General features: G+C 37.8%; 1 protein-coding gene across 1 annotated transcript in view; it reads left to right on the forward strand.

The window, feature by feature from the left end:
• The window catches only part of LRRTM4 (leucine rich repeat transmembrane neuronal 4), a 924,628-nt gene extending 901,078 nt beyond the window's left edge, over positions 1-23,550 (forward strand). The window contains exon 3 of the mRNA XM_070479861.1: positions 22,155-23,550. Coding sequence (XP_070335962.1) covers positions 22,155-22,376 — 222 coding nt within the window. The 3' untranslated portion in view covers positions 22,377-23,550. The remainder of the gene's footprint in view (positions 1-22,154) is intronic.
• The last annotated feature ends 1,024 nt before the right edge of the window (positions 23,551-24,574 follow it).

The raw sequence follows: 24,574 nt of genomic DNA on the forward strand, positions 1-24,574 counted from the left end.
GCATGAAATGTTCCCTTGGTATCTCTAATTTTTGTGAAGAGATCTTTAGTCTTTCCCTTTCTATTGTTTTACTCTATTTCTTTGCATTGTTCACTGTGGAAGGCTTTCTTTTATCTCCTTGCTATTCTTTGGGACTCTGCATTCAAATGGGTATATTGTTCCTTTTCTGCTTTGTTTTTCACTTCTCTTCTTTTCACAGCTATTTGTAAGGCCTCCTCAGACAGCCATTTTGCTTTTTTGAATTTCTTTTTCTTGGGGATGGTGTTGATCCCTGTTTCCTGTACAGTGTCATGAACCTCCGTCCATAGTTCATCAGGCACTCTGTCTATCAGATCTAGTCCCTGAAATCTATTTCTCACTTCCACTTATTAATATTACTGATAATAATAAACCAGCAAACCACAAGTTAGTTGGCACTTAAAAATTTCATTCCATTGAGCGTTCTTAGTAACATTGACAGAATGCCAGTCTTCTTGCTAAATGCTATGATCTATCTGCATTAATACAGTTCAGAAAGAAGAACTTACAGATAAACTAGTAAGAGCAGTGATAAATTAGGAATATTGACCAAATACCTTGACTAGGGGCCTTCCCAGGTGACACTAGTGGAAAAGATCTAACCTGACAGTGCAGGAGACATAAGAGACACAGGTTCAATCCCTGGGTCAGAACAATTCCCCAGAGAAGGGTGTGGCAACCCACTCCAGTATTCTTCCCTGGAGAATCCCATGGAGAGTGGAGCCTGTCCATGGGATGGGCGACAGCCCATCAGCTCACAAAGAGTCAGACACAATTGAAGTGACTTAGCCCAGCACAGCACACAGCACCTTGACTGGAGTGAAGCACTTAGAGATCAGGTCTAGGAGAAACAGGTAAAGCTCGAACACAACAGTAGATTAGAAGTGACCTGTTTAGATAGTCAGAGGTAGAAGGTTTAGATAGTCAGAGGTAAAACAGGCTCACAGACATAGAGAACAGATTTGTGATCACCAAGGGGGAGGAGGTTAGGTGAGGGAAGGACTAAGAGTTTGGGATTAGGAGATGTAAACTGTTAGGTAGATGATTGATAAGCAACAAGGTCCTAATGTATAGCACAGGGAACTATCTTCAAATCCTGTGAAAAACTAAAATGGAAAAGAAAATTTTTTAAAAAAAGAATGTCTATATGTGTATAAATGAGTCACTTTGCTGAACAGCAGAGCTTGGCACAATATTATAAATTAACTGTATTTTAACTAAATATTAAATTAAAAACTAAAGAAAATAGGAACCCATGAAGGTAGTCTGTAAAAGTAGTCCTGGGGAAGTAAAAGCGTGTGGACATGGCAGCCCCTGGTAGAACACGGTAGTAAGAGTCAAGTAAATAGATCCTGTGGTCTTTAGGATGGGTGGCACCTAGTGTTGGTAGAGGTGGGCGGAGGAGCTTCTTCAAGCTGGCGTCTGTAGTCTCACATCTGCAGATCACTTCCCCCCCTTATTTACTACAACAGATGGTGAATTTCATCTATTATAAATCAATTCTTAACTAATTTCAGTGGCAGAAGACACCCTTTTAGAGTCCCCTATGTATTTGAGTATCAAGTTGTTTTAAAGCAAAGATGAATTTAATGATCCTTTCCAAAGTTTTTTCCTAATCATTATTGCTTACTTGCTAACACTTTGGAGTTATAATTCTTCTTTTATTTTAAATTTATCACCTGATGGAAATAATCGGGACGTGTGACTATTTTTCAACAGTGGGAGCCTTTATTAGCTTTTAAGTAGATAAAAATATCTTTTTTTCCCTATAGTGCAAAGTGGAATGGGCTATTACTACCATCTCAGTAAATTAAATGACTTAGGGAAAAAAAAAAAGAAATAGATTGCAAAAATGTTTAGCCAAAGGAGTTCTCCAGCTGACTGAACATTTATGGGCACTTTACCATCAAGGTAAGGTAAATTCACCTACAAGTAGCTATTTAAGAAACATGTGTATAATGATAGTTTAAACCTACACAACTGAATTACACCTAACTTTAGACAAAAGAGTAGAATATACACATCACTAAATTGGTGATAACTAAAAGGATGGTAGAATAATCACCCACGAGAATATGAATAGGGCCAAATGAAAAAGCCTAAATTTGTGAGATAGAATAATCAGCAGTAATGTGTTGAACTTAAGAAAAACTTAATTGGAAAGTAAACACGCACACACACACACACACACACACACACATGTACACATGTTTGGTAACTTCTGATTGGGAAATAATTACTTTGTTTTGAGCCAGGTGGTCTTCAGGCAGATATGGGAAATTAGGTAAATCATACTGTGTACTCCCTGTGGGACCTAATTATATAAAGGAAAGTCATCTAAATTTAACAATAAGCAGTGTTCTCAAATGTAGTTGCACATTTGTAACACCTGAGTTTCTTGTTGTTTGCTTTTTAATAGACCATACCCTAGAAATTCTTAGTTAGTTGATCTGGGATAGGGATGAGACAGAAGTATTTGTTTCCTCCAAACTTGAGAACCACTGTTTCAGTGCAGTTCTGTGGTTGATGGAATCCCTAATGACAAACGAAAAGAACAAAGCACTCTACTTTTTGGTTTCCATAAAGTAGGGTGGCATGGGCTGATTGTTTCTCAGCAACAGCTGAGAAAGCAGCTGTAGCAATGCCCTGCCTCCTCCATATCCCAGAGGCATGATAAGTTTCTACTGCTTAGCAGAACTTGGAGATGCTTCATTTGTAATACTTCATTTGCAACACTGGCCAGAGAGGTGTGGGCAATAGCTAAAGAGACTGGGGGTGTAGAATCCATTCTGTACAAGAACAAGTTGTGGGTACATTTGGTAAATTTTTAAAAGAGTAACTTTTTGATACATACCACCTGGGCAGTAGGCTCTCGATGACACTTAGGAAGCCATGTGCCATGGCAGGATTAACAGATGTGCTGACTGTATACTGATGCTACATGGGCACTAGACTTTCTCTTGGTGATTTCATTAACATTTGATCTTTGAATCAGAAACCAACTGATGAGTGTCTTATTCCATCTTCTTTCCTTCTTTGTCATTTTCATACACTTCCAGTATTGGATTTTATCACAAGTGATGTTACATTGTAAATCTTCTTGCATTTGTTTTCCATGTTGAATTATAGATCTCTTAAGGTCATGGATATCTATAGTCATTCACATACCTTCAGCTATCAGCAAATGCCAGGCATGCAAATTTTTGTAGACAGAAATGTTTGTGTGCTATCCTAAATCCCCTTTGGATTCAAAGCCAGACATGGATGAAAGACAGTAGAAACAAAACAAAGGAAAACACACTTTCTGAGGAAAACCTCTTCCAAATAAAACCCAACTTTCTAACAAATACTTCTCATAACTTCATATTCTTTTAGCATGTATTGATTGAAATACTCTAGACAGCCACAAACCAATCTGAGAAAAGCTCTCAGACACCATGAGGGATACACTGGGGGAAAATGGTACAAAAACATAGGTACTATGGATATTTAACATTTTGATAAATGCTGTGAAGAAAAAAGAAAAACAGCAAACTGAAACAAGGCATGGCTGAGAACTCTCTGCAGAGTTCCAAAGAATAGCAAGGAGAGATAAGGCCTTCTTAAATGAACAAGGCAAAGAAATAGGGGGAAACTATAGAATGGGAAAAATAAGAGATCTCTTCAAGAAAATTGAAGATATCTAAGGACCATTTCTTGCAAGGATGGGCATGATAAAGGATAGAAATGGTAAGGACTTAACTGAACAGAAGAGATTAAGAAGAAGTGGCAAGAATACACAGAAGAACTGTATTAAAAAGGTCTTAATGACCCAGATAACCAGTATGATCACTCACCTAGAGCCAGACATCATACAGTGTGAAGTCAGCTGGGCCTTAGAAAGCGTTACTACGAACAAAGCTAGAGGAGGTGATGGAATTCCAGCTGACCTATTTCAAATTCTAAAAGATGATGCTGTTAAAGTGCTGGAGTCATTATGTCAGCAAATTTGGAAAGCTCAGCAGGGCCACAGGACTGGAAAAGTTCAATTTTCATCCCAATTCCAAAGAAGGGCAGTGCTAAGGGATGTTCAAACTACCAGACAATTGTGCTCACTTCCCATACTAATAAGGTTATGCTCAAAATCCTTCAAGCTAGGCTTCAGCAGCACTTAAATCAAGAACTTCCAGATGTATAAGCTGGATTTAGAAAAGGCAGAGGAAGCAGAGATCAAGTTGCCAACATTCATTGGATCATAGAAAGCAAGGGAATTCCAGGAAAACATCTACTTCTGTTTCACTGACTACACAAAGCCTTGGACTGTGTGGATCACAACAAACTATATAAAATTCTTAAAGAAATGGGAATACCAGACCATCTTACCTGTCTCCTGAGAAAACTGTATGAGGATAAAGTAGCAACAGTTGGAACCTTACATGGAACAACTGACTGGATCAAAATTGGGAAGGGAGTACAGAAAGGCTGTATATTGTCACTCTGCTTATTTAACTAATATGCAGATTACATTATGTGAAATGCTGGGCTTGATGAGTTACAAGCTGGAATCAAGATTGCTGGGAGAAATATCAACAACCTCAGATATGCAGATAATACCACTCTGATGGCAGAAGGCAAAGAGGAACTAAAGAGCCTCTTGATGAAGGTGAAAGAGGAGAGTGAAAAAGATGGCTTAAAACTCAATATTAAAAAAACTAATAAAATGGCATTTGGTCCCATCACTTCATAGAAAATAAAAAGGGAAAATGTGGATGTAGTGACAGATTTTCTTAGGCTCTAAATCACTGCAGATGGTGAGTGCAGCCATGAAATTAAAAGGTGCTTGCTCCCTGTAAGGAAAGCTATGACAAACCTGGAGAGCATATTAAAAAGCAAAGACATCACTTTTCCAGCAAAGGTCTATGTAGTCAAAGCTACGGTCTTTCTGGGCTTCCCTGGTAGCTCAACTGGTAAAGAATCTACCTGAAATGCAGGAGACTGTGGTTCGATTCCTGGATAGGGAAGAAGCCCTGGAGACGGGATAGGCTACACACTCCATTTTTCCTGGGCATCTCTGGTGGCTCAGACAGTAAAGAATCTGCCTCAGTGTGGAAGACCTGGATTTGATCCCTGGGTTGGGAAGATCTCCTGGAGGAGGGCATGGCAACCCACTCCAGTATTCTTGCCTGGAGAATCCCCAAGGACAGAGGAGCCCAGTGGTCTACAGTCCGAGGGGTCTCAAAAAATCAAACACAACTGAGTGACTAAGCACAGCACAGCACACATGGTCTCTCAGTAGTTATATACAGGTATGAGAGTTGTGCCATAGAGAAGGCTGAATGCTGAAGAATGGATGTTTTCAAATTGTAGTGCTGGAGAAGACTCTTGAGAGTCCCTTGGATAGCAAGGAGATCAAATCGGTCAATCCAAAAGGAAATCAATCCATTGGAAGGACTGAAGATGAAGCTGAAGTTCCAACACTTTGGTCACCTGATTGCTATGAAGAGCTGACTCACTGGAAAATATCCTGACACTGCAAAAGACTGAAGGCAGAAGGAGAAGGGCGGCAGAGGATGAGATGGTTGGATAGCATCACCTATTCAATGGAGATAAACTTGGACAAACCCTGCGAGAGAGTGAGAGACAGGGCGGCCTGTGATGCTGCATCCATGGGGTCTCAGAGTTGGACACACTTAGTGACTGAATAACAACAATGACTTCAATGTGTGAATAAGAATGAGATGACATTTTAGGCAAGATGACTGGAGACAGCCCCTGTAGAAACATGACATTTAAACTGTATCTCAAGAGATTAAGGTATTTCACTCCAAAGAATTGGAGGAAGTAGTATATATCCCCGGCAAAGTGTATGGTGAGTACAAAGACCCAGAAATGGAAAAAGGCCTGATGGAATTGAGAAATTAGAAGAATGCTTTTTAACTTTTCCACAAAGCAAAACAAAACCTATTTATAATTAGATGACATGTGAAACTAACCTCTCTTATGAAATCACCAAAAATCTTTTGGGCTCTGCAACATAAACCATCATACACCTAGGGACAGTTACACTGGATTAAACGTGCCACTTAAGGTCTTCACTGAAAGGTCACTGGACATTTATTCTACCAGCGATGTTTGATATAAATGACCTGAATGGTAACTTCACAACTCCCACCTGGAGGTTCAAGTCTGACTTCTAAGTACCGAGATAGTGTGAATCTCTCTGGCTCTTTGTCTCAGATCTTCTGAGAACTTTGCTCTCAAGTGAAAGAAAGACTTGGATCTTCACAAGGAAACCTGCAATTTGTACTGGCTGGGGGCACTTTTCTCCCTCTGCTTTCTAGATTGGGGTTATGTGGTATAAGACACAGGGAAGTGGAATTGGGTTTGCCTCATTCTATCAGTTCTGAATAAGTTCCTTGAGTAAAATACTCTTATTTTATTCTTCTTCAGATACCAAGCACCTACTACAATGCCTAACTTATAGTACACTGGCTAATACCTGAATAGTTTTACTTTTTTAATGGTTGAAAAAAACAAAAAAATATAAATGCTTTGTGACCTGAAAATTATATCAAATTCCATCTCAATATTCAAAATCAACTTTACTGAAACAGAGTAATGGTCATTTACATTTTGTCAAAACCTATATGCTTTCATGTTATAATGGCAGACAAGACTATGTGGGTCACAAGCCTTACTTACTATTTACTAGTCTCTTATTATTAACCATAATCACAATGGTGTGATCACTCATCTAGAGCCAGACATCCTGGAGTGCCAAGCCAAGTGGGCCTTTGGAAGCATCACTATGAACAAAGGTAGTAAATGTGATGGAATTCCAGCTGCTGCTGCTGCTACTTCAGTTGTGTCTGACTCTGTGCAACCCCATAGACGGCAGCCCACCAGGCTCCCTCATCCCTGGGATTCTCCAGGCAAGAACACTAGAGTGGGTTGCCATTTCCTTCTCCAATGCATGAAAGTGAAAAGTGAAAGTGAAGTCGCTCAGTCGTGTCCAACTCTCAGCGACCCCATGGACTGCAGCCTACCAGGATTCTCCGTCAATGGGATTTTCCAGGCAAGAGTACTGGAGTGTGTTGCCATTGCCTTCTCCGGGAATTCCAGCTAAGGTATTTCAAATCCTAAAAGATGATGCTATTAAAGCACCACACTCAATAGGCCAACAACTTTGGAAAAATCATCATTGGCCACAGGACTGGAAAAGGTCAGTTTTCATTCCAATCCAAAGAAGGGCATTGCCAAAGAATGTTCAAACTACTGCACAATTGCACTAATTTCACACGTTAGCAAAGTAATGTTCAAAATTCTCCAACCTAGGCTTCAACAGTATGTGAACCAAAAATTTCCAGATGTATAAGTTGGATTTGGAAAAGGCAAAGGAACCAGAGATCAAATTGCCAACATCCTTCAGATCATCGAAAAAGCCAGAGAATTCCAGAAAAACATCTACTTCTACCTCATTCACTATGCTAAAGCCTTTGACAGTGGGGATCACAAAAACTATGGAAAATACTTAAAGAGATGATAATAACAGACCACTTTACCTGCCTCCTGGTAAGTCTGTATGCAGGTCAAGAAGCAACAGTTAGAACAGGACATGGAACAATGGACTGGTTCCAAATTGGGAAAGGAGTCTGTCAAGGCTGTATATGGTCATCCTGTTTAAACTTACATGCAGAGTACAGCATCTGAAATGCTAGGCTGGATGAAGCACAAGCTGGAATCAAGATTGCTAGGAAAAATATCAATAACCACAGGTATGCAGATGACACCACCCTTATGGCAGAAAGTGAAAAGGTTCTAAACAGCCTCTTGATGAAAGTGAAAGAGGAGAGTGAAAAGCTGGCTTAAAATTCAACATTCAAAAATCAAAGATCATGGCATCCAGTTTCATCACTTCATAGCAAAAAGATGAGGAAACAAGAAAACAGTGACAGTCTTTATTTTCTGGGACTCCAAAATCACTGCAGATGGTGACTGCAGCCATGAAATTAAAAGACTCTTGCTCCTTGGAAGAAAACCTTTGACAAACCTAGACAGCATATTAAAAAGCAAAGCCATAACTTTACCAACAAAGGTCCATCTAGTCAAATGATGGTTTTTCCAGTAGTCATGTATGGATGTGAGAGTTGGACTCTAAAGAAAGCTGAGTGCCGAAGAACTGATGTTTTTGAACTGTGGTGTTGGAGAAGACTCTTAAGAGTCCCTTGGACTGCAAGGAGATCCAACCAGCCCATCCTAAAGGAAATCAGTCCTGAATATTCATTGGAATATGAAGCTGATGTGGAAGCTGAAGCTCCAATACTTTGGCCACATGACGGGAAGAATAGACTCATTAGAAAAGACCCTGAAGCTAGGAAAGATTGAAGGAGGGAGGAGAAGGGGTTGACAGAGAACAAGATGGTTGGATGGCATCACCAACTCAATGGACATGAGTTTGAGCAAACTCCAGGAGACGGTGAAGGACAGGAAAGCCTGGCGTGCTGCAGTCCATGGCATCTCCAAGAGTCAGACATGACTGAGTAACTAACAACAACAACTACTGGCCATTCACAGAAAAAGTTTGCCAACCTCTGGGACAAATAATTTTCATGTAAATTAATGAATATATGAATAAATTAGCTATAACAGAAAATTTATTTTTATGCAATACTCCTCAAAAGTACTCCATGGCAGAGATCCAGATGTTGTCTAGATTTTAACACATTTTATTTAAAATATGACACTTGTATTTTTTGTTCTGCTGTGCTATTCTGAAATAGATTCAATCAGAATAAAAATTATAATTGTGTTTTCTAAATGAGTTTCTCCTATTTTTGTAATTAAACATACGTCATCATGCTTCTTTTCATGAGGATAAGTCAATCCCCCCAAGAAATTCTATTTAAACTCTGTTCATCATCTCAGGTTACTCATCTCACTCTATCAAGTATGTGTATGTCCTTTTGGGATTTACTTCCATCTGCATTTGTCATTTGGTTCTATACTTATACCCTGTGATAGGCATTTCTGATTTAAAAAATATGACTGCAAGAAACTCAATCACCTTCCTTATATGTGAGTTTCATTTCATTTTATTCTTTACATTTTTAAAGAAATTATAGCTATTACTGAATACTCACTGCACTTTTTGAAGTGGTTATTTGGAAGAATCACAAAGTGACTATATCTTGTAAAGCAGAACCAGTCACATTTGGATGAAATAAGATTTATGCTCTTGTATAGAGCAAGTTGATGAGGGTAAAAGAAGAGAGTGAAAAAGCTGGCTTAAATTTCAGCATTAAAAAAAATAAGATCATGGCATCCGATCCTGTCACTTACATGCAAGTAGAAGCAGTGACAGTTTTTCTTTCACTGGGCTCCAAAATCACTGCAGATGGTGACTGCAGCCATGAAATTAGAAGACGCTTGCTTCTTGGAAGAAAAGCTATGACAAACCCAGACAGTGTATTAAACAGGAAAGACATCACTTTGCCCACAAACATCTAAGTAGTTAAAGCTATGGTTTTACCTATAGTCATATACAGATGTGAAAGCTGGACCATGAAGCAGGCTGAGAACTGAAGAACTGATGTTTTGAATCTTGGTACTGGAGAAGACTCTTGAGAGTCCCTTGGACTGCAAGGAGATCAAAACTGTCAATCCTAAAGGAAATCAACTTTGAATATTCATTGGAAGGACTGTTGATAAAGCTGAAGTTCCAATACTTTGGCCACCTAATGCAGACAGCCAGCTCATTGGAAAAGACCCTGATACTGGGAAAGACTGAAGGCAAAAGGAGAAGAGGGTGACAGAGGATGAGATGGTTGGATATCATCACCGACTCAATGGACATGAACTTGAGCAAACTCCAGGAGATAGTAGAAGACAAGGAAGCCTATCATGCTGCAGTCCATGGGGTTGCAAAGAGCTGGACATGACTTAGCAGCTGAACAACAACATAAAGCAAGATACACACACTGTTATTGATTTAACAACAACAAAAAATCTATACAAAATATATATTACAAAATTAGAAATAAGTTACTCTGAACAGTGTGGGGAAACTAGAAGAGAACTGAAAGGAAAATGGCTCTAATGCTATTGCTTGCACCTTCCTAGTGTTGGCATTCCTGCCGCTTTTTATTTATTTTCTTTTCCAAATTTCTGAAAAGAGCTTACAAAGTAAATAATAAGTTGAATCTGCTCCCTGAGATGACAAGGTTTTTTTTTCTTTTGTGTAGTTTTGTTTTCAAATTTGGAGACGTGGACAAGTTCTTTTTAAAAAAAAGACTTGTCTTCTGCACATCATTGATATCACTGAAGCTGATAATTTTATAGAGGCAAAAAATGTGGGTTTTGATATTTATCCTCTCTGTTTTTTCTTTAAGTGATTTGGAAATAAATTTATATAGATTGCAGTTAAAATAGTATGTTCATTTGCAATACACTATAGGCGAGATCTTTTTCTTTCAAATTCAGGGGCCAGCGCTACAGAAGGAAAACCTTTAGAAGTTAATACTACTTAGTTAATCCAGCTCATTAGCCCCAAATCTCACTGAATGCTAAGAGTGCTGCTAATGTAATAATTTCCCCTGTTAATGGAGTCAAAGCAAACTTCAAAGAATGGCTAGTACCTCATTCATTAACTTAATCAACTCTCTGGACACCTCACAGACAAGGCATCCTGGTAGGAGGGCAATAAAGATGTAAGTAGGTGTTCTGTTCTGTTTTCCCACCACCGATTTAAAAGTTAAAATTCAAATAACCAAGAGTGCACAAATAGCAAACATTCCCAGCTTTCCTGGTGCCTCAGACAGTAAAGAATCTCCTGGCAATGCCAGAGACCTGGGTTTGATCCCTGGGTTGGGAAGATCTCCTGGAAGAGGAAATACAGTATTCTTGCCTGGAAAATACCATGAACAGAAGAACCTGGCAGGCTATGGTCCATAGGGTCATGAACAGTAGGACATGACTGAGCACACATGCAGGAACCAACCTTTAATAAGACTGGAACAAGAAAAACAAATGCTACCATGTAACTTTTGTCAGAACTTAAGTTTGAAATGATCCAAATACAGAACAATCAATATATGTTTTGATGCTGTTCTCTTGAAACATTCCCACCCTAGCCTTCTCCCAGAGTCCACAAGTCTGTTCTATACATCTGAGTCTCTTTTTCTGTTTTGCATATAGGGTTATCGTTTCCATCTTTCTAAATTCCTTATATATGTGTTAGTATACCGTAATGATCTTTATCTTTCTGGCTTACTTCGCTCTGTATAATGGGCTCCAGTTTCATCCATCTCATTAGAACTGATTCAAATGAAATGTATATTATCTAGGGTGAAACAGATCACCAGTCCAGGTTGGGTGCATGAGACAAGTGCTCGGGCCTGGTGCATTGGGAAGACCCAGAGGGATCGGGTGGAGAGGGAGGTGGGAGGGGAGACCGGGACGGGGAATACATGTAAATCCATGGCTAATTCATTTCAATGTATGACAAAAACCACTGCAATGATGTAAAGTAATTAGCTTCCAACTAATAAAAATAAATGGAAAAAAAAAAAGAACAGTCAATATAAAAAGCCAAAATCTAGTGTACCTAGCATTGTACATTTTACATGCTAGAGCTACTGTACACACTTTAGCCTGTAAACAAAATGGATGCAGAGTGGTTGTTAATTTGCACCATTATTATTTTGTTTTCCTTTAAAGATTTTTCTAAAGCAAAGGTCAATATATTTAATAACTAAATATAACAAATACTATTTTTTTCACACTTATGACTTATTTGATCTTTAAAACAAAGTAAGAGAAAGATAAGATTGTTACTGTTCTTTCACTCAATCAATATGTGAATACCTTCTACCTACCTAAGCAGTATCTAAATGTTGCTGCTTAGTCACTAAGCTCTGTCCAACTGTTAAAACCGCATGGACTGTCCCATGGGATTTCCCAGGCAAGAATAATGGAGTGGGTTGCTATTTCCTTCTCCATGGGATCTTCCTGATTCAGAGATCAAATTCGGGTCTCCTGCATTGGCAGGAGGATTCTTCATCACTGAGCTATCAGGGAAGCCTGGTGTCTAGATGATAAAATTCAATAAGAATGCATTTTAAATTATTTTTATTTTTATTAATTTTTAGCAAATCTTCTTATGAGTTCTTGAATATTTCTCATTTCTGGATAGTCTTCACTACTATAGTTACTACTGAGGGAGGGAGGAAGGTCCTTATGACTGTATAAAGTGTTAAGATGGCAGAGATCGCATGGGACTCTTTTTTAAAGAAATAGGTTTTGTTTAATCAGTGAGCTAGTTAAAGTTTGGGGGTGGCAGAGAGAGAGACGTTATTGGTGACAGCAGCTGAGCAAGAAATAAAACAGCAGGAAGAGTTTTGCTTCTCTTTTGTCACTTGAAGAACTCTCCATTTTCTAAAACAGAAAGTGAGTTTTCTGGTTCAGGCACAATCTTAACTGACTTCAAGTCCCACGGTGTGAATCCTTGGGAGTGACTGTTATTCTCCTCCTGCACCTGCCCCTGGTTTCGCCCCCAGCCAGGGAATTATTCAAAACTCTGTTTTCTTTCCTCTTTACCTACCTAGACACTCAAAGCTGGGGAGTGTTTCATAGTTCTACAAAGGACTTTTCCCCAGCCTAAAGTAGCTTTTCCTCCAGTTGCATTGAATCATATCCTAGCAAAGCTTTCTTTTGTTCTGTTCTCTCTGTCTTGCAGAAATTTCTAAGAGGCTTTGATACGGTTATAGAAAAACTCACAAACATCTCTGATTTATAAAATGAAGATGTACTATTGAAAGCTTTACTTTTAATTAACAGAAACTAAATGCTTAGAAAATCAGTGTTCTCTAATGCAGAAGCAGCCTGTATTTTTAAAATAATATTAAGAATGTTTCATTGTAGAATGAGATTTAAAGTGTAATTTGATACATTGATTTTGGGTTCATTACTTATATTGTGTCTCTTTTACATTATACATGTCTTTAGATATTCAAAATCTAAGAAGGTAATTGGCACTTCTCTCAATTGAGACATGGAGGATAAAGTCAGGTTGGGAGGTACTATTAATTTCATTTCAGTCTAAAGCTCATACGTCCTCTGGGGTTTTTGCTCTTGGACATATGTGCCTGCAACAAGCTTCCATGAGCTGTATGGGGTGTTAGCTAGTCTAAGAAGCCTTAGTTGCCCCACTGGAAGAAAGACTTTCCTTCCTTCAGTGGTCTCACCTGGGCTTGTTCACATGGTAGTAGCTAGCCTGACCCAGGATCCTAAGAGCCTGGCAACTCAAACAGTGCTGCTGCCATTTTGTTCTATTAGCTAAAGAAAGTTACAAAGTCAGCCAATGTTAAAGGCAAGTAGAAATGGACTATAATATCTGGATGAGATAAACTAAGAATTGTAGTCATGCATGCAATCTACTAAGTCTGGAACATGCACAACTTTGGAGCTGTAGCAGTTATATGTACAATCAGGTTGAGGAAACAGAGTCAGGACATGAAGATAACTTGAAGAGATAATAATGCGTGACTGACTGAGATGACCCTGGTAACATTTGTGTTCCTAGTTTTAGCTGTTTCCAAGATTTTAGTGGTACCCTTGCACTTCCCTCAGTGTTGCTGTTAAATTCTTTCTTGAATCTATGAGTCAATTAAGTGTCCCTTTTTACCTAACTTAAATGAGTTCTGTTGGCTTTAATCAAAATTCCTGAAAAAATACCTGTACCCAAACTTATTTACATTTCCTTATTCCCTGTCCATTCTTGTCTTATACTAATACACTCAGTAGAATAAAGGTTAAGTTATATATTCACTTAGCTACTGCCCTTCATTTTTCAATCAATTTTATTTCCAATAAACCAAATGTCCATCTTCATTAAGCAACTCAACTGTATTTAATTCCTCATCTGGATTTGTAGGATGGTGCTTTTTAAATGGCCCAAGTAGTCAGACACTACCCTTTAATTCCAAAAATTAGAGACTAAATGTCATTTAGGAAATTGAAGATCAACTTTTTATGACTTCAATTGAAAGAACTCATACTGAAATGTGAACAATGTTCATGAAAAGTTAATGAATAAGACTAATGATAGTGTGTAGTAATTTTAGAGTGATCAGGCTATTAAACTACTTATAACTAATGCTAATACCTTAGAGAAAAGAGGTTAATGGTATTAGAATTTCATGCTCATAACAAAACTGAACTTCAAAAGCCTTTCATGATCACATATATCAAGAGTCCACTTCACATTGCTCTCACATTCACTATCTAGACACATTCATTTCTCATTTTAAATATAATTATTATGGATGTCAAACTCTGGGATCTGAAGCAATTTTATGATGTTTGAACACCACATATCCCTCTATAATTTTGTGCTTCCTCTTAAGATTTAAAAATATTCCCTTTTCCTGTTCCCTTTCTGGGCCACTGTAATTGAGAGGTCTGTGTCCTTTTAAAGTCCCTTCAGCATGTTGAAATAAAAACATAATCTAGGAAAAAGGTGAATAATGTTTTTAGAAAACCAGCACAGATGGTAAGGATGCTAAGCTACTGAATGCACAGAATAGGAATAAAAGCCTCTGCTAAAAGAACGATTCTGTGACCCTTTACATCTTTGTATCTCTCTGAGTGGAAGCAAAACAGAAGGCACAGTTTCCAGAAAAGATACTATCAATGTTGAGTAAAATTTGTGTAGAAATATGCCTTTTCAGTATATTCTTCTTTCTTCAGAACCAGGCAGTTACTTTCAGAGTTAAGTGATATTTACAGAGGTCAAGGAGGTGTCATTATTGTCCTCAGTTTCAGTAGATTCACAGGCAATGTGGGAGAATTTAAGAGACTTACAATTAGTGATAATGGTGTTTTCTCCCTTTGGTAATCTACTTCAAAATGTCTCTATAGAAGTTTATATCCCTCTATAAAAGTTTAAATTCAGTTGAGTTGAAATGTCCATATTCCTGAGAAAAACAAACCGTAGAATTTTAGTATACTTCCCCCAGTGAGACCCCTTCATTCCAGTACCACACTGGTTATCTGTAAATAAAGTGCAGCTTTCAAGGCAGTCAGTGAGCAGTCAGGCATGTGAAAGAGGCAATATTTCAGCAGTGCTGTGCTGTGTTAAAGAGTGAAGTCCATCAGAGAGCTGATAAAACATAGGGGCCATTTGGGAAAGCTCTAAGAACACATTTACAAAAATACCAAATACAAATTAAAGGGAACTTAAGGATACTTTGTTTTGATTGCTGGAAAGGAAACAATGATACACAGAGGGGCCCAGGTGGTTAATGTACTGTGCACATCACTACTGTGAAGTACAAAACCTCAGTCTCTCAGCTCTTCAGAAACTACAAAGTCAGTTGATTACATAGTGCCCTATAGAATAGACTTTAAACTTAAATGAGCAAACATCTCAGATATCCTTTCAAAGCTTGCCAATTCACTTGGTTTTTGAACAGTATTATAGCTGTTGAACAGTATTGTGCTTTTGAACAGCATTATAGCTGTTGTGCAGGATAAGATTACAATGTTTTAACTCTACTAGAGGTTCTAAGCTTATCTCAAAAACAATACAGAAAATGGTAGGAGCCCTTGTTTATTGAAGCAAAAGTAAATAGGTACAACAGTAACCGAAAAACAAATTTTCTGAGTTCAGAGATGGTGCAATATGGAAACCTAAGGATCTGAAGTTAACGCAAGTCCCTAGATCTGGTAGTCAACTACATTAGAAGGCAAATATGGGATTACTTTTTTCCATTATAGTGCAAGTTTAGGGAGTTTATTTCATATTGGAAATTCAACTATGTTCATATATGAGCTAATGGTTTTTATCTGTAGATTAACCTGATTGTTTCCTGAGAAACCTGTATGCAGGTCAAGAAGTAACAGTTAGAACCAGACATGGAACAACTGACTGGTTCCAAATTGGGAAAGGAGTACATCAAGGCCGTATATTGTCACCCTGCTTACTTAACTTATATGCAGAGTATATCATGTGAAATGCTGGGCTTTATGAATCACAAGCTGGAATCAAGATTGTAAGGAGAGTATCAACAACCTCAGATATGCAGATCATACCACTCTAATGGCAGAAAATAAAGAAGAACTAAAAAGCCTCTTGATGAGGGTGAAAAAGAAGAGAGAAAAAGCTGGCTTGAAACTCAACATTAAAAATACTAAGATCATGGCATCCAACCCCATTACTTAATGAGAAATAGAATAGGGAAAAGTAGAAACAGTGACAGATTTTATTTTCTTGGGCTCAAAAATCACTGTGGACAGTGATTGTAGCCATGAAAATAAAAGATACTTGTTCCATGAAAGGAAAGCTATGACAGACCTAGATTGCAGAGACATCAATTTGCTGGAAAAGGTATGTATAGTCAAAGCTATGATTTTTTCCAATAGTCATGTACAGATGTGAGAGTTGGACCATAAAGAAGGCGGAGCGCTGAAGAATTGATGCTTTTGAATTGTGGTGCTGGAGAGGACTCTTGGGAATCTCTTAGAAAGAAACAAGATCAAACAAATCAATCCTAAGGAAATCAACCCTATATACTCAATAGAAGGGATGATACTAAAGCTGAAGCTCCAAAACCTTGGCCACCTGATGCAAAGAGCTGACTCATGGGAAAAGACCCTGGTGCTGGGAAAGATTGAAGGCAAACAGAGAAGCCGGCAGAGGATGAGATGGTTAGGTAGCATCACTGACTCAATGGACATGAATTTGAGCAAAATCCAGGAGACAGTGAAGGACAGGGAAACCTGGTGTGTTGCAATCCATGAAGTCTCAAAGAGTCAGACACGACTTGGTGACTGGACAGCAACAACAACAGAAGGGTCTTTAAGATCCTGTCTCATTATCATATTCTCTGCTCATACATATTTGTAGATTTAAGTGTCTTCTTACCACAATGACTAGAAAGTCTATAATGAGAATACAAGATGGTGGACAAAATTACAACCCATGTTTAATGTTTACTTTGATGTCTTTTGGTAATTTGATTTGATAATTTGAAGATACAGAGTCATTCCTCTAATTGAAAGTGTGCAAAAAATGGTCTATACCCAGTGAATGTTACTGTCATTGGAAATAACTTGCTGAATGCTTTTGTTTTTGAGTAATACTATTTCACATATCAACAGCAACAACAAAAATTAAGAGTGGGCTATGTAACTTCATAGGGAGATATTTTTCATAAAATTCTTCCTGTTGAAGTGTCTGAATAATGTGCTTTGATTTGTATATCTTTTCAGAGTTTTGCAGACCCATGAAACAAAACACAGCTATCTCTATCTAATCAATGTATTTTTAAAGCCAATGAGGTTTCCCAAAATAGAACTTGCTGAAAAACACTTCAGATGTGGACCTCTAGTGAGTCATACATGAGTATAGTAGAGGCGAGAGTCACTAAAAGCAAGTTCTACATGAGTAAGAAAAAAAAAGTCACTGTAGATTTGGGGAAGACTTAATTGGGCTTTAGAAAGCATCACTACGAACAAAGCTAATGGATGTGATGGAATTCCAGTTGAACTGTTTCACATCCTGAAAGATGACACTGTGAAAGTGCTACACTCAATATGCCAGCAAATTTGGAAAACTCAGCAGTGGCCACAGGACTGGAAAATGTCCATTTTCATTCCAATCCCTAAGAAAGGCAATCCCAAAGAATGCTCAAACTACCGCACAATTACACTCATCTCACACGCTAGTAAAGTAATGCTCAAAATTCTCCAAGTCGGGCTTCAGCAATATATGAACCGTGAACTTCCAGATGTTCAAGCTGGTTTTAGAAAAGGCAGAGGAACCAGATATCAAATTGCCAACATCTGCTAGATCATCAAAAAAGCAAGAGAGTTCCAGAAAAACATCTACCTCTGCTTTATTGACTACACCAAAGCCTTCGACTGTGTGGATCACAATAAACTGTGGAAAATTCTGAAAGAGATGGGAATACCAGATCACCTGACCTGCCTCTTGAGAAACCTGTATGCAGGTCAAGAAGCAACAGTTAGAACTGGACATGGAACAACAGACTGGTTCCCAATAGGAAAAGGAGCACATCAAGGCTGTATATTGTCACCCTGCTTATTTAACTTATATGCAGAGTACATCATGAGAAACGCTGGGCTGGAGGAAGCACAAGCTGGAATCAAGATTGCCGGGAGAAATATCAATAACCTCAGATACGCGGATGACACCACCCTTATGGCAGAAAGTGAAGATGAACTAAAAAGTCTCTTGATGAAGATGAGAGAGGAGAGTGAAAAAGTTGGCTTAAAGCTCATCATTCAGAAAACTAAGATCATGGCATCTGGTGCCATCACTTCGTGGAAAATAGATGGGGAGACAGTGGAAACAGTGTCAGACTTTATTTTGGGGAGCTCCAAAATCCCTGAAGATGGTGATTGAAACCATGAAATTAAAAGACGCTTACTCCTTGGAAGGAAAGTTATGACCAACCTAGACAGCATATTAAAAAGCAGAGACATTACTTTGCCAACAAAGGTCTGTCTGGTCAAGGCTATGGTTTTTCCAGTGGTCATGTATGGATGTGAGAATTGGACTGTGAGGAAAGCTGAGCGCCGAAAAATTGATGCTTTTGAACTATGGTGTTGGAGAAGACTCGAGAGTCCCTTGGACTGCAAGGAGATCCAACCAGTCCGCCCTAAAAGAGATCAGTCCTGGGTGTTCATTGGAAGGACTGATGCTGAAGCTGAAACTCCAATACTTTGGCCACCTCATACGAAGAGTTGACCCATTGGAAAAGACCCTGATGCTGGGAGGGATTGGGGGCAGGAGGAGAAGGGGACGACAGAGGATGAGATGGCTGGATGGCATCACTGACTCAATGGGCATGAGTTTGAGTAAACTCTGGGAGTTGGTGATGTACAGGGAGGCCTGGTGTGCTGCGATTCATGGGGTGGCAAAAAGTCAGACACGACTGAGTGACTGCACTGAACTGAACTGATCTAATTTACTATTTAGTATTAATAATTCAGCTATGTTGTCTTATAACTTGTTTCTTGCTTTCACTATCAGCACAGAAACTAAAGTCTAATGTCTAAAACATCTCTGTATAAATCCCAATTTTGACCTACTATGTATTTTTTCAGATTTTTTTGAGAACAGACTTGTATATTCAGGTTATATCAATATATAAAGAAATTACCTCTTCTTAACTATTTCTTTTTTTTTCTTTCTTTTATAACATTTTATTTTTTTATTTTTTTTTTGAGCTTGTGATACAGTTTTTTTTTTCCATTTATTTTTATTAGTTGGAAGCTAATTACTTTACATCATTACAGTAGTTTTTGTTAACTATTTCTTAAATGACTTGCAGACAATAGTGTTTGCTTAGCATTAGAAGTAAATGTGCCTCATCCAACAAATAATGCAAAATATGTCAGTTTAATTTTCTCATTCATTGAGAAAAACCATGAATTGTGAGTTAGAAAGAAAAGAATAGTTAAAAGCAGGATGGAAATTTATTCAGGCTATTGCTAATCACATTACAATAAACTGTAATCTAAATAAGTTTTTAAAGCCTCTTTTATTGTGATTCCCAGTTTTTTTTTAATCAGTATGATTCAGTAGATACGCACTCATATGCAAACACAGATTTGAAACAAAACTTTTATGAAACAACTTACCTTTAGTCATATGATATACTCTACTTTCTATTCTAGTTAATTCTATTTTTAAATATTTATCTGGATTCACTAACTTGATTTGTAACCCACTAATGAGTTGTTATCTGCCATAGAAAGCATTGCTTTGATCTATATCCTTTAAAATGCGAGGAGGAGGACTTTATCTTAATAAGTATAAAGATGTTAAAAACATAATTCTCATACAGACAGTGAATTTGTGTCAAAATGATATTCAACACATTAGTGGGGATAATCAGGAAGAAAACTAAAGAACATTTGAGGTATCCGTATAGTAACTGGAGGAATGGATTCTAAAAATAAGGTTGCCAAGGGAGATATAAGGCTAGTTAACCTCTTACAGAAGTTAAACCACAGACCTTTGAGAGTGAACTTCTCTACTTCTCTATAAAATTATAACAACTTATCAATTTCTGCAGTTTAATCTATAGAAAGAGCCAGATATAGTTGAGTCAAGAGACAGCCAACCCATCACTGATTTTAACAAAGACTTCTATAAAGAAGTGCTAAGTAAATATAAATTGTTAGCTAAATTCATGCAAAGGCTAAAAGAAAAAGTATTAGTTGCTCAATCATGTCTGACTCTTTGCGACCCTATAGACCAAAGCCCACCAAGCTCCTCCGTCCATTGGATTTCCCAGGCAAGAATACTGGAGTGGGTAGCCATTCTCTTCTCCATGGGATCTTCACACTGTGCCCCCCACCCCCACCCCCCACTCCCAGGGATCGAGCCCAGGTCTCCTGCATTGCTGGCAGATTCTTTACCACTGAGCCACAAGGGAAGCCTGGTTAAAAGACAGTGTCATAGTATAACATAGACAGCAACATCAGGAAATAACTGCCACTCCTATCACTTGTAGGATTAAGGAACCAAAGGAAGGCATTGGAATCATTAAGGTTTGGAGAAGGAGATGTGGAAATGAACATCAGACTTCCCTGGTGCTAGAGTCTCTGAGGGGAGCATGATGAAATTAAATGCTGGAAATGCAAATGTTGGAAAGACTACAAATCAGAATCACCTTCTATTATAGAAATGCACTGCTGCAGCCAGAATGAAGAAGTGTTGAGGTAACTATCTGGAGTAGGAAGAAGCAGAGAGGAAGTCCACCATATGAGCAATCCCTATGTCTCCTCTAGTCTTTCTAGCTCCTTCTAGTAGTCTCAAGCAGCAGGTTAAGAGAGAAATGGGGTTTGCATCATAAAGCCAGCTCATAAAGCCTGCTCAGCATCATAAAGCCAACTACCAAAGCGGGGCTAGAGCCAAGAGACCATGGTTTGAACTACCACAACCTCTACCTTATAGGACAGTGAAGGGTTTGCAATTTCATCATTGGTGGATGGTTCTCAAGAGTATCAGATTGGATCTAGTGAGTTATGAGAAATGTTCTAGCATGAAAGCAAAAATTCAGCAATGATCATTTCCCTTTTTTCTAGTTTTGAGATACATTTTTCTTTATCAGAAAGTTGTAGTTCAATAAAAATCTGTACAGATAATCAAAATTATTATAACTTTAACTTATTCAGTGTTTCCTATTAAAGAGATTTCTACAGGTCATTATTCAGGTCTGTTACTCTAACACTAGACACATTTTAGCTTATTAGCTTAAAATCAGCAACATTACACATTACAAAAGCAAAGATGTGCCCACTTTCAGGATTCTAGACTACTTTTGTCCAGATATTATAGAATTGTTAGAAATAATCCAAGAGAAATTGTGATTTTTTTAATTAAATAAAAATTTATATATATATATATACATAAAAAAGATTTCAATTATTTATAAGAATACTTTTAAAATTAAAAAATCCATATGTTTATAGTTTTTGTCACACAAAAATGGATCCTACCTCAATTTTTTCTACTTAATATCATCCCTTGCAATATTGCACAAACTGATATTCCCCAATCTTTGTATTACCTGCATTCAAATGTACATGCACATAATATGTGCTGAAATTCCCTTTTGATGGTAATTTATGTTGCTTCTAACTTTCTGCTATGATGATAAATGATGAATGAACAAATGACAAGATACACATTGAACAATCTTTATATGTGATCTCATATACAAAGTGTTGGAGAAAGAAATGGCAATCCACTCCAGTGTTCTTGTTTGGAAAACCTCATGGACAGGGGAGCCAAGCAGCTTACAGTCCATGGTGTCACAAGAGTTGGATATGACTGAGTGACTAAGCAACAGATATACAGACAGCATGTGTGTGTGTGTGTACATGTGTGTGTATATATGTATATATGTATATTTGGGGGGCATATAAAATGATATATAATGGACAAAACAATACCGAGTTAGATGCTAACAATCAGTATTTTGTTTAATGTGCATTAATAGTTGGGTCAGCCATTGATGACTTAAAACATCATAAAAAGAGAATAAAATACAATCCTATGAGCGTCATGTTATCTTTTTATTCAAAGCATTTTTATAATCAGTATTTTTCTTTCTCATAACCAGATCCTACACCATGTGAAGCCCTTACCATATTACAGCTATGACCAGCCGGTGATCAGGTACTGCCAGGCTCACCAGCCACTCCATGTCAACAAGGGCTATGAAGCAGTGTCTCCAGAACAGGCCGAATCTCCCAGTCTGGAGCTTGGGCATGACCACAGCTTCATCGCCACCATTGCCAGGTCTGCAGCCCCAGCCATTTACCTTGAGAGAATAACAAACTAATGTGAAAGGCAACCCCTCAATGGAGAACTCAATCCGGGGAAGGAGAGCCTTCATCTTGAAGGAGAATGTGTCCAAATCACGCAATCCAACCTGCTCATCGTTCCAGAGATATTTATGACATTGAGGAAAGGAAACAAAGAAAACTGCTTAACGAGAGCAGTGGATGTAACTGCAAGCATAACCAGGAGAACTACAGAACTCTCTTTGCTTTAAAACATACAAACAGAAATGCTCCTGGATGTAAATAGTAAAAGTGTCAGGTTCTTATAAAAATAGATTTCACCTTAGCTACATATAGCTTTGTTTGTATATTTTGCTTTTTCTACAACTGCATGGTTCCTTCCTGGGCTGGAGAACCACAGTGGGGTGGGGGTGGGGGGAACATCAAACCAGATGTGGGTGGGAAATTGGGGAAACAACACATTTTTCACTGTTAAATGTATGTAACAGATTATTCCACTTGTTTTCGTTTCATTTTTTCTTTAAAAATCTCATTTGTTCTTGTTTGGTTTGTTGTATTTTTTTACTGGTCATGTGATTCTGTTTCCAATTCTAAACATGGGCACTGAAATTTATGTTGTTCCAAAAGATTTTACCACAGACCACAGAGAAACAAAGTTGACCACAAAATCTGACAGAACTACTGGAAGGAAAATCCAACAAAATCTGAGCAAATGATCCTTCAAGTCACATTATATGCAATGTGGAGAGTTTTGATTTTTTTTCCCTGCTGGCAGCCCACACTGTGAGCTTTCACTGTATGAGAAGTGAAGAGAAAGACCTGGGAAGACCTCCAAATAAGAAGACCCTTAGAAAGTTTCTCAACTTCATATACCTAGGGATATATGAAGAACAAAGGCATGTGGTCAATGAATGAAACTACCCAGCTGACAAATTTCTAAACACAAGATAATGTGTCACCTTGCTTTTTAAATTAATTATCAATTAGCTTTTGTGTAGATTTTATCAATAAAAGAAAAAATATTGGAAAAAATAAACAATTATTTTGCGGTTGGTATACCACAGCCCACACAATGTTGAGTGCTTTGTCTCTATATTATGGAAACTTTCTAGTGTATAGTGATAATTTGAGAAGAATATTTTGATACCTATGAAGTGCCCTCTATATGTTCTTCCCTCAGGTAAGTAAGTCCTACACGATTGGAAAAGAATTATGAGATATCTTATGCACTAATTGCTTTCATAATTACAGTTATGATGTGACTCAAATAGAACTGTTTAGCAATAAGAAAAAGTTAAGTATCTATGAAAGTTTTGGAGGTTGAATGATCTTCTAGGACAGACAAAACTGTGTGGATATTGATTACTATTTCAATAAAGCATAGTTCTCACCCATTTTTTAACAAAGGCTATACCTATGCACACATCAGTTGAACCATTTTCATTTGACTTCCTTGGTGCTGTGATGCTATCTCATTAATTCTCTGATTCACTACAGACATTATCCTGATCTAGCCACTAGTCTGATTTGCTATTTTTAAAATAAATTGAAATTATGCAATCTATGTCATCCTTTATTAGGTGAGATTTTGCATTCTGAAAGGTGCTAATGTATGGTGATACTAGTGGGTTTTCTGAAGAACTAAATTGATTGCTGCCATCCATTTAATTCCAAATTCTCTTAAAATAATAGTAAAATTATTGTCAATTACTTTCACATCAAAGTAAACTAAAAGTTTACTTTGAGTACATAGAGTACATAGAATACTAAGAATTTTTCTTCAAGGTTATTCTATCTTACTACCATTTTAAATTAAATTTGAAGATAAATTCTATCTTAACCGATAAAAATGTTGTCATATTAAAGAAAATTAAAGGAAGCATTTTATATTTAAACATGGGTGGTTGCCCTCAGATTCTGATGACTTTCCTGTTAACATTTATATGGGCTTCCCTGGTAGCTCAGCTGGTAAAGAATCTGCCTGCAATGCAAAAGACCCCAGTTCAATTCCTGGGCTGGCAAGATCCGCTGCAGAAGGATCAGGCTACCCACACTCCATTATTCTTGGGCTTCCCTGGTGGTTCAGCTAGTAAAGAATCTGTCTGCAGTGTGGGAGACCTGGGTCCAATTTGAAGTTAAATTCTATCTTAACTGATAAAAATTTTGTCATATTAAAGAAATTTAAAAGAAGCTTTTTACATTAGAACACAGGCTGTTGCTCTCAGATTCTGAAAAC

The sequence above is a fragment of the Odocoileus virginianus genome, chromosome 2, assembly GCF_023699985.2.
Source record: "Odocoileus virginianus isolate 20LAN1187 ecotype Illinois chromosome 2, Ovbor_1.2, whole genome shotgun sequence".
NCBI lineage: Eukaryota > Metazoa > Chordata > Mammalia > Artiodactyla > Cervidae > Odocoileus > Odocoileus virginianus.